The 11,461-nt window shown below is 37.2% G+C and overlaps 1 protein-coding gene across 1 annotated transcript in view; it reads left to right on the forward strand.

Moving 5' to 3' along the window:
* PPP1CB (protein phosphatase 1 catalytic subunit beta) overlaps positions 1–7,637 on the forward strand; it is a 28,893-nt gene extending 21,256 nt beyond the window's left edge. Inside the window, exons 5-8 of the mRNA XM_083858421.1 lie at positions 300–371; positions 3,469–3,620; positions 5,147–5,281; positions 5,907–7,637. Of these exons, the coding sequence (XP_083714547.1) occupies positions 300–371; positions 3,469–3,620; positions 5,147–5,281; positions 5,907–6,011 (464 nt within the window). The 3' untranslated portion in view covers positions 6,012–7,637. The remainder of the gene's footprint in view (positions 1–299; positions 372–3,468; positions 3,621–5,146; positions 5,282–5,906) is intronic.
* Positions 7,638–11,461: the final 3,824 nt, after the last annotated feature.

Below are 11,461 nucleotides of genomic sequence, written 5' to 3' on the forward strand. Positions count from 1 at the left end.
TTTTTTTGAGTAATCAAAGTACTGTGATTTTATAATTGACTTAAGCAGCTGAGCTACAGTAGATGGCAACCTCCGTGGCTAAAAGGATGGTACTGAGACCCCCTTGCTGATTTCATTTGCATTATTCTCTCTCCCTCTATTCAGCAACTTAATTGTCTTATAGCAAACTGCCTTTTGTTTATGTTGCAGTGGACACAATGGATGCTGTGTGCCTTTGAATCTCAAATCTTGTGTTCTCTGGAACCCTTTCTGCAGGTAAAATGCATATATGAGTCACTTGTTTTCTTGTACTTTTACAGGACTGTCTCCAGATCTCCAGTCAATGGAGCAGATCCGGAGAATTATGAGACCTACAGATGTTCCTGACACAGGTGAGTGACATGGAATTTATTGTAAGTAGTTCTGAATGATGAGACAGGTTTAATCCATTTCTGTGCAAGGAGTGCGATCGTCTAACACAACCTCTGTTCACAGTGCAATGTCCCTTGGTGCCTATATAGGATGTGAGCCTTGTTCCTCATGATGCCTATGTTATCTGATGTGTTAAAGGTTGTTGTATGTGGTGGTGGTGTTTGTCATAGCAGAGTAGAGTATGTTTTTTGATACATATTTTTGGATACATTATTCACAAGTTTCCCTTAAAACATCTAATGAAATATAAAGAAAACTGAAGAGCTAGTTCCCCTTGCCTTGGTTAGGCACACACAAACGTTTTAGTCTTTCAAAGAACATAATTGTTAAAAGTTGAACAGTACAACAAAGTTTAATTTCCTGGGTGTTTAAGTATTTGGGCTTCTCTCTATTTGTCTCCTTCCTCATTAAATTAAAGCTCTTACTTCACTGCAGTTGGGATTTCAATTGAATCTATCAATGCACTAGTTGTGAAATTTTCTTCTAATAAGTTATTGTTCTGTTTATAAATGTTGGATGCAAATTGCTACTGCTTTCTGTACAAAGCTCTTTTGAATGGTTTAATCAGTCTTGCTCAGTGTCTCATTTATTACTGACTTTTTTACTAACGGATTGAAAAGACTGGTAAGCAGTACAATGGGATAGTTTTTAAAGTGTTGATTTAAACAGGTGTGTGAAATTAATGTTCGGAGGATATATAAGATCAAAACCTTTTTTGAACGTAAGTTACATTCAAATTTTGAAGTAGAAGAATTCTGTTTCCTTTAATGTTCCATAATGGTGATGCATGGGAGTAATTCAGGGACTAATGTTAATATATCTACTGTCCCTTAAACAACACCACTTCTGTGCAAGCCAGTATACACATTTCTGACACTAAGATGCAGGATAGACTGGTGAGTGATTGTTTCTGTAGTACAAATTACTACACTGTTTGTCCTTTTATGCTACTTACTCACTCAATGCATAACCAAATAAATGTCAGCACAAATGAGTCGATCTTTGCATGTATCAGCGTTCCTAGAAAAGATGGTTTTATTCAGCAGGTGAATAAAACGGCTTGAGCCACCCCCACTTCAGGAATGCTCTTATAGAACGTAGTTCTTGTTTCCATGGACACTCCACTGAAATAATCTCTCTTCTTAGTACCTTCTAAAAATAAGTATGGAGATTTTTTGTAAAGGCTTTTGTTTTTATGTAGTGTTTTGTAGTGTTAGTTTTGCTTTCAGAAGCAATAACTGTGTGCGTACTGCTAGAGCTAAAATGAAATGTCCTATCAGAGGCATGTGTGCTGTGGTACAGTGATAAAGGTCTTCATCTTTTGGACCTATTTAAGGAAAGCAGTTTTTCATAATGGAAGTAAATTTTGTGGAAAATTGAAAATGAGCTGAAGTAGTCTCATCTCCATGAAAGTTTCAAGCCCTTCAAAGCTACCCCTTTGTGGAGGGGTGTCACTTGGGGAATGTTTGTGTTGACACACAAGTTTTGGTAGATGATCATGTGGCTGTGCTAGGATTAGATCATTATGATGGCTTCTTCTAGCCTGATGAAAAAAAGCCTTTGCAGCTTCAACTGCAGTTTAAAGACCTCTTGGACAGATTTGCCTATTGTTCTGTATGACCCTAAAGATCATTTGATTTTGGGGAGAGAATAGAAGAGGAAGCACTTGCTAAACAGCTGAGACAAGCAGCTTCTGTCACTTGCTGGAAATTCATGGTAAGAAGCCATTAGGGGTTGTAGGGATTACTGTTTTGAAAAACAAAGTTACTCAGTATAGGAGTAAATTACAGTGAAGTTAAGTTCTTGTCATGCACTGTCTCTATTCAGTAGTTTATTTCTGGAGAGAAATATTACCTGAAATGCAATTGTACTTGTTCTGTTCTTTCTCTTAAAACAAATAAAATTTTGACCTGTTGTTGGAGCTGCATCTGGCGCCGAAGACCATTTGATAAATGTATGTAAATAAAAAATGGTCCAGTTGCACAATAGGTTTCAGACATTGGTTTGCTTGATTACAACTTGAAGTATCTTTTGTTTAAGAAATAACAGCTTCAGTTAGCAAGTAGCAAAGTAACCAAATGTAAATGTAAATCAAACTTCTGAATGGCAGATGAAGGAGCCTGCTGACATATCTTTCAGATTGTGAAACAATGCTCTTAAGTATTTATATGCCTATGGGTCATCACAGGTAAAGAAAGTACAATTTCATGGCAAGCTATGAAATGCCTTTCAAACGTTTGGGGGTTTGTTTGTGTTGTATTTGGATTGGCCTGGTTCTTTCTCATGCTAATATTTATGGAAAGTTCTATATGTGTAAAAGCATTGCAGTTGATCTAGAGAAGTCTTTTTTAGTACCTGGTGTTAACTCCAGAGTTAGATGACCTTTTGTTGGCAGAAAAAAAAAAAAAAAAAATTTTGACCATCGCTAAAATGCCAGTGAGGCTTATTGTTCTAGCTTAGATTCCAGACTGGCTGTCAGGAGGCTTTTTGAAACAATCAACAGGGGTCCAAGCAAATTGACAGTGCTATGTGAAACATTATTATCAGTGTTTGCTGTGTTACATTTTGATTTAGTCATCCAAGGTTCCTCATGAAAGGTAAGAGTCAAAGCTGTTCGTGTTCAGAAATTTATGCTACAAATTTGCTTGCTGCATTTATGACTGGCCTTGCATAGGACTTTTAAATTTACTGCAGCTTTCAAACTAAGCTTTCTTGGTGAGCTGTGAAAATGATGGCTGCCTTTTAATACACATGCACTTTGATATTTAACTCCTCAAATGTTCACTGTGAACACACTGAATATTACAATAAAAGATTATTTCAGAGAACTATTTGGCTCTGACTTTTTCATATCAAGGCATTTTCAGTGGTGAGCAGGGAAACAGTCTCCATATTTACAAACTGTACTCTTTGTCTGAATTACAGTTTAACTATTGTTGCATTTGTTGTTAAGGCTTATTTTCTTTAGGAGAATTGCTCTGGTAATTACAATGGGACTGTTTTACTTCATGAAATACCTCCTAAGACTGGCATTTTCACTTCTATTATCTTTTAAAGGTTTGCTCTGTGACCTGCTGTGGTCTGACCCAGACAAAGATGTGCAAGGTTGGGGTGAAAATGATCGCGGGGTCTCTTTCACTTTTGGTGCTGATGTGGTCAGTAAATTTCTGAATCGTCATGATCTGGATTTGATCTGTCGAGCTCATCAGGTATGAGTTTTGCTGCTGCTGCTTCTTAAAACCTCTCCTGCTCCTTATCATTAGTGTATATTAGGAACTTATTTTGCACTGTGTTATTTCTAGAGAAAAAGTCTTTCTAACGAAGGGCCTATGAAGGCTGTGTCTTTCTGTTGACTCACGTTTGACTGTGTGTCTAATGTTAGTGGAGTAGAATTCTAACACTAGAATTCTCCATTGATCTCTTCCTTTTGTACTGTCTTATTAAATGTTAGACTGATGTATGTGAACATCAGAGGTAAAGTCTCCAGGTTTAAAGGGGCAGAGCTACTTGAATTTGAGATTTACACTGAAGTTTGAGTTCTTCTGTTTCAGCAGTAGACAATTCCCTGGTAGTTGTGGCTTAAACTACCTCTGCTTCACTTCATGGAAATATTAAATGCATTTTGACTATCTCCACTAACAAGTCTGTACATTAAAACTTTCACTGTTGCCAGTATTTTGGTTCAGCTATCTAGAGTACTTTGGCATTGTTTTTCTTTCTGCACATTTCAGTCAGGCTGGTTTTGCATTGTCAATCTTAAGCACACGTTTTTATTAAGTTACTTCAAATGAGAGTGCTAGTTAGGTGGACATCAAGTTTCAATTTCCTGTATAGCATTTCAGTTTCATTATTTAGTCAATTTTAGAAGCTCCTTCCTGCTGTGAAACAAAAATAGACTCTTTATTCTGTGTCACTGTTAGGCTTGGGTACACTATTAGAACACTTAAAATCTTTTCTTTGTAATTTTACTGCTAAAACATTAGAGAAGATTTAGTATTAATCCCACATGCTGACTGGATTTCTTAATTGCTGATCATGATTGCTGCAAATTTTCTATATTCATATAGTTGATTCAGTTCCTTATAAAAGAAGGATGGTGTCTTATAAAAGTAAGCAGTTGGGTGTACTAGTTGTACTACATTCTAACATGAAGCTTTTATTTTGAGAAAGAGGGAACATTCTTAGCTGATGCATTACACTACTTGCATGATTTTAAAGGTGCATGATGCTCTTGGGCAAGATCTGGCTGAATCACTCTTTTTTTTATACTTTTGGTGCTCTAAAATCACCTACACTTGAGGTGTGTGCAATCGACACCAATTAAAGCAAAACTTAATTGTTTCAAGTTGCAATGAGGGTGATATCCAGGCTTTATGTGCACCAAACTAATCAGGTCAAACATCCACAGTCTGTGTATAAAGCATAAAATGATGGGAATCCTTGCACTGGCAGTGTGTAATTGGACTTCAACTATGAAAATATTAAACAGTCAAGCTGATGTGTGTTTAACATTTGAAGTGTCAGACATGGAGAGTGCTACCTGGCCTGCCATTCAGTGTCCAGTAAGACAAAATGAGTGAACTTGTCCTGTCTGAAATTTATGAAGACGTAAAATAGCTTTTGGATGAGTTCCTGCATCTTTCTGATACAAAGTCCAGTTTGCCTCGAGATTCTTTATCTCTTTTTTCTTCAAAAGTTCTTATGTAAGCAGTTTTGATTTCTCTGGTGTTGACAGGTGGTTGAAGATGGGTACGAGTTCTTTGCTAAACGGCAGTTGGTCACCCTATTCTCAGCTCCAAATTATTGTGGAGAGTTTGACAATGCAGGGGGCATGATGAGTGTGGATGAAACTCTGATGTGTTCCTTCCAGGTATGGTATATTTGTGCATTAAGATGACTGTAGTTGGGCTGTATGGACCACGTTACTGTGCTTGTTGACATGCTGGTGGTTAGTGTAAAGCAATATTCTTGGGCTACAGAGAGGACTGTGCAGGAGACTGGCATTTGTGAACAACTGAAAACCAACTGTTCTCCAGAAAACTGGGATTTGATGTTTTCCAAACCATTGCATATTAAGTTATTCTATTGAAAAGCTCATTTCAAAATTTAAAATTTAATTGGATGATATATAAATATTTTTGGTCATACCTAGTGATTGGAATACACAATTATGCAAATTAATGGCTATAAGGGACCCTTTTAATACGGCTGCTTTGATCAGATTTTAGTCCCTATTCCTTCCTGGATGTATTTTCAGCCTCTTTTCTTTCCCCTTCCCACCTCAACATGGTGGTGAGTGGAACTGGAGGGATTTATAGTTTACTATTATTGTTGCACGTAGAACTAGGAAATTTATAGGGTTGTGATGTGATTTCCACCCCCCCACCATCCTCATCCCTCTTGTTCCTGCTGAGCAATGTTTCATCTGGGATTAACGATATTTGAAATGTTCTTAGTTGTTGCTGACTCAAAGGAACTTTTTTATTTTCTCTAAGATATTGAAACCATCTGAAAAGAAAGCCAAGTACCAGTATGGTGGACTGAATTCTGGGCGTCCAGTCACTCCACCTCGCACAGCTAATCCACCGAAGAAGAGGTGAAGAAAGGAAATAATGTAGAAAACACCATCAGATCTGTCAAGGACAAAACTCCATATTACAGTATATAATAAGTGTGCACTGTAAAACCATCCAGCCATTTGACACCCTTTATGATGTCACACGTTTAACTTAAAGAGACGGGTAAAGGATCTTTATTAATTTTTTCTAGTAGAAAGATGTGCGACACTGTATTGTAACAAGTATAGCTCCAAGTTCTAATATCCAGCATAGAGAGGAAAAAAATTAGAGGAAAAAACGATTTCAACTACATATTTACATTTACCACGGTTTTTAAAGTTGACCAACATCCCAGTTAAAACTTGGTGTAATAGTTAAACCAGATGAGAGCATGATGTTCCATTTGTGTAATGTGGTCTTATTGTTGCTTGATTGCTTTTACTTTGGTTATTTTGTAGCTAGAATGATGCGAATATGGTATCTAGTCTTATTTCCTGGCTCTTTGAAATTGATATGAGGAAGGGGCTTTCTAGAACAGCCATTGATCTCTTACTCTCCCCCTAATCCCATTTTTTCATCATAATGCCGTGTGCCCCATTATAATGCAAACTTTATAGTACAGTAGCGATTAAAAGGCAAACTGAGTCCCAAATGCCCAGACTGGACAGCTTGGCAGCCAACATACATCAAGACAAAAAAACCTGTCCTGACCTTTTAACTTAAACTGCCACACAACGGATTTATGCACTACACTATTTTAAATTATTGACATTACACTTCATTTAACTTAGGACAAAAATGGTATTGCCTATTAGTTGGTAACTTGATTAAATGGTACCTTGGCTTTAGTTTTATTAGCATGAAACACCTTTGGCATGCTTAGCTTCCAGGTAACTTCCTACCTGCATCAAAATTCATCTTACATAGTTCCACAGAACATGAAGATCCTTATTTGCTAAGCCTTTGAAACCTGACATTCTTTTTCAGAAGAGGGTGTATTTAAATGGATGTTCTTCAACATACAATAAGCTAGATGATGGGTGGTGAGCTGAAAATGCTACAGGAATGTCCAGCTTTATAGTGAGGCTTACATCACTGAAGATTCTATCATTTGGATTTTCATGATCAAATTTCATATACTATTGTATAGACTTCTGCTTTGTAGTGTACTATAGTAGCAATAATTTCTGTACGTGATCAAGAGTTACACAGTATTTTTCAGTTCTCTCCTTTATTAAAAGTTAACATTGGCAAATGGCAAGATACAGAGAAGATGCAAAATATATAGTAGGATAAATGAAAGGCACAGATTTGTGATGCTTTAGGATGCAGTACTTATTGGACACAACTACAAAAGCTTTTACTGAATACTGTCAAATTTGTAAGATTCTTTGGGGGAAGGCTACAGATTTATACCATTCTAAATGTGCATCAGTAGATGTAAAACTCTTGACTTCAGTATTGTCTTTGAAAATGTTAAATTGAGGATTCTAGTAACTTGTTTTATGAACTGGCACATTATATAATACAAGAGATATATTGATTTCTGACACAGTGAGCAAGCTCTTTAAAATGGATTTGAGTCTCTTTTCTAATTCCATTTTGTTTTAAATGCATATTTTAAATGTAGGTTTTTTCATTTAGTAAAAGTTGTCTAATTCATTTGAATGAAGTCTGACTGGTTATTTTAACATACCTGTTACTCAAAATGTGTGGAGTTGGTTGTTTTTTAAAAAAGGAAATCTTACAATATTATCTGTAACTGATTTATACTGGGTTGGTCTGTGGTTTTGAACAATGGTTTATTTTACCCCACTTTGAAGTAAACACCAGTTTCAATACTTAGAATAAAATGTCAAAATAGGTTTATTTTGATGATGTTCAAAGACACTTGTTCTTGAAAGTCAGTGTTGAGAGCTTTTGTGAGGGTAACTGCAGTTTGTGGCAAGGTAATTAATGAAATCTAATCCGTAGGCATTGACATGGTAGCTTCCTGCTCTAAGTCATTGCTTACTTGAGGTTTGCTTTTGTAAGTTTTAAAAATGCTGGGTTTTACCAAGTGCCAGCCTCTGTGTTACCAAACATCTGGATTAACACTTTTCCATTTTTTTCTTCAGTTTCTGGAACAATGTCTTCTGTATCATAAAATGTCCAGGTGTAAAGCTGTATGTTATGTGAGTACCTAACATGCTCGCTTGTGTTACAGATGCTATGTCAAAAGAAAAATAAAGTCTTTGGGCCTTCTTCTGTGTCCTAAAGAAATAGGAAATTTTTAGTTTATTTAATGGCACTAGTAAGCCACATTGGGTGCTGGTATTCTGAAGAATTGCTGTTTTTATATAGCAGCAGTCATTTGGAAATTATTTGAATGCTGTTTTGATTTCCGGAGAGTTGGGATGCCTGCTAGCATCTCTCATCATCTGTATGGTGGAAAACACACATGATGTAGTAATCTTACCCCTACAGATATGGCTGATATTTCACACTAGAAGCAAGTCTGATATATAACAGAACTCGCCGCTTCGGCTTACATTTACAGGGTTAATATAGATCTGTTTTTAATATTGTCCCTTCTGGGAGAAGTAAAAAAGATAACCTCAGTCTAATTCTACTCAGATAAAATTACCTTTCTTCCATGAAAACTGCTAGTGGCCTAATGGCTAATAATTTTTTTTGCATAAACATCTTGTCTGTACAAGCCTTAAATACTGTGAAATAGCTCATATAGTGTGTTGGGAATAAACAGGAGGATTCTCAAATGGGCTATGGAGAGGCATATGAAACAATAAACCATTTGGGATGTGTTTTTGCATGTTCTCCCCCACACACCTTTATCTGACAGTAATACTCATTCTTCCATGTTTATAATAGAGTACACATGGCACACAACCTCTTGCCTTGTTCCTTTCCAGTTGATGGGCATTTTGAATTTCCCAAATATTAATTTAAAATTATGCTGCAAGGGGTGCTCCTTTGGCGTCTTCTGTGTTGATTGATGGAAGATTCTTGTTTTGCATCACTTTTTTTGTATGCTTTATAGTGCTAAGTGTTTTCTATGCATGGATAATTTCTTGCTGTTTTAAAGGAGGAAAAAGTTTCATGTAGTTGTGGTTGTGCTGTCCTAGTACCTTGAACACTATTTCTGATCTGATGTATTTCCAAAAACTGCTGTAAAAATACTCACTGAAAACACTGTGAGGGTCTTAAACTAGTGGATTGTGTTTGATTTGCTGCATCTAGACACACAGGAATGCTTGAGGCCACTGAAGTCTGAGTTGGTCATTTTGCTTCCAAGCTAATTGGTAATTGCAAGTGTCCTCCTCGGGTGTCACCAAGTTTCAGGATCCTGTTACGAAGACAATCTCCATTTGTACTGTGCTCTCTGTTGAGAGGGAAGCCAATAGGTAGGTGTGACACAGCTTGTAGCATCCCAGTGCTGTGCATTGCTGTGTACTTACTTGCCTGGGAAAGCTCTTGGAAATTCTCAGATCTACAGAAGGAAGTTGCTTTTATTGTCAGCAACCTACATCCGTGTTGTAAGCTTGTTTGATCATAGAAATCCACCTTGCTGTGCTTCTGCCAAAGTCAGAACTGATGAGGAGAGAAGTATCTTATATGAAGAAGTGTTCCTGTCTGTGACTTATCTTTCAGTAAGTCTTAAATGGAAACTGTAAGATTGAATTGCTTGGAGCTCTGTGTGATTAGTTTGGGGCTGGGAGACACTTTCTTTTGCTCTCTAGTAATAGAAATATAAAAGACACTATTGCTATTGAATATGGTCAAACTGAAGGTGATCTGAGAGTAACTGTTCTGGATAGCTGAAATCTTCAGAATTTGTAGATGACAGACACAAATATTCCATGTGTGTCCTTTAAAGTAAAGCTCAGAGGTTAACAGAAAAGAGATTCTGCTTTGTAGAGGTTTATGTAGAAAACAATTGTAAAAGCCTAGTCTTTAACTAGGTATTGAACTTCTTCCTGGCAGACTGTTAAATTTTGTGTCCGTGGCTGGTGTTTCTGGGACTGTCCTTACTGCCAGGTTGGTTAGAGATGAAGACTCCTTATACAAACTCACCAGGTAATACTGCAGCTTAGGAAAGAGCAGAGACAGTGGTACTGTCAGTGTGGTCAATGAATTCAATGTGGTTTATGGTTGGTGTCCATCTGCTTTGGAAATATACATGAGGAAAAATGGAAATACTTGACTTCAAATGAACTTGTGAAAAAAGCAAGAATGAGAGAATGTCTCCTTATGCTGGGGCAGAGATGACAATAGCACAGTCAAACGTGAGTCCACATGGGCTGTTACTCTTTAAAGGAGAGGGAGAGTTTTTTGATAGAAGGTAGAGTTTGCAATAAAGTTCATGCACATAGCCATTCTTGTCAATAAAAAGGAGCTCAGTGTATCAAAATCAGGGTTGGGCAAAGCCCTGGATTTTTTTTTTTTTTTTTTTTTTTTTTTTTTTTTCTGTCACTTTTTTTACTTCTGCTAATTAGCAACAGAAGCCTTCAAGTTCACTCTCAGTGCAATTGTATACTTTTTTCATCTGGATCATAAATGGTTTTTGCTTGTTCCAAGGGCTTACCGAGGTTTTGGGGACAGCATCTGACCAGGTGGCTGCATGCCACTCAAGGGCTTATAATGAAGTGCTCTCACTGCATGTACCAGATGATCAAAGCTGAAGGAACCTCAAGCTGTGTTGGGCTGAACACCAAAAAACCATGTGGCTGGAACTCAGTGTTGGATCTGTAAAGAAGTTATGCAGATAAGACACAGGCTTAGGTACTTGTTTTGGGTTGGCAAAATTCTCACCTATGGATTTCTGGAACTGATAGTGCCTGAGCATCTTCCCTGCAGAGCACTCAAGGTGTTGGGAAAACAGCTAAGCTGTCTGGTTTACTTGTTTTGTATCTCATTGTGCCTGTGTTTAACATTATTTATTTTATGGGTAATGAGGACACTTCATTCTTTTTCCCAGTATTCTGTTTCAGCTCATAAATCTCTGCATCTCTGTCCCAAGAAATGAGACTTCAAGAACTATTCAAAATAAGCATTTGCCACAAGCCCTTGCCAGTACATGACTATAGTAATCTTTTCCAAGAAAAACTCGTTGCTGCCTGAAACAGTCAGAACAGGTGGAACTTTAAGCAGTGTATATGAGCTGCCTGTGGCATAGCACAGCCCCTTTCCTGGCTTCCACTGCCTTTGCTGACAGAATCTGCAGTCCAAGCTTCCTTTTAGTCTGCTGCAGACAAAGTCTTAGAAGCAGTCATATCAGAAGGCAGGTGATAACTAGATCCAGCTGCCAATGAAGAGCAACAAAAACTCTTGTATCTTCAGGTGAAGAAGATGTCAGCTTTATGTGAAAGATAAAAAAGCTCATAGGCTAAACTGTAGAAATGAGTACCACTTGAAAAAAAAATCCTCTTTAAATAGGTTAGACGTGCCCAGATGTTAAGTTTTAGTGTTTTAACTTCACCCGAGTTACTGTT

This window comes from Zosterops lateralis (genome assembly GCF_965231275.1).
Source record: "Zosterops lateralis genome assembly, chromosome: 3".
Taxonomy (NCBI): domain Eukaryota; kingdom Metazoa; phylum Chordata; class Aves; order Passeriformes; family Zosteropidae; genus Zosterops; species Zosterops lateralis.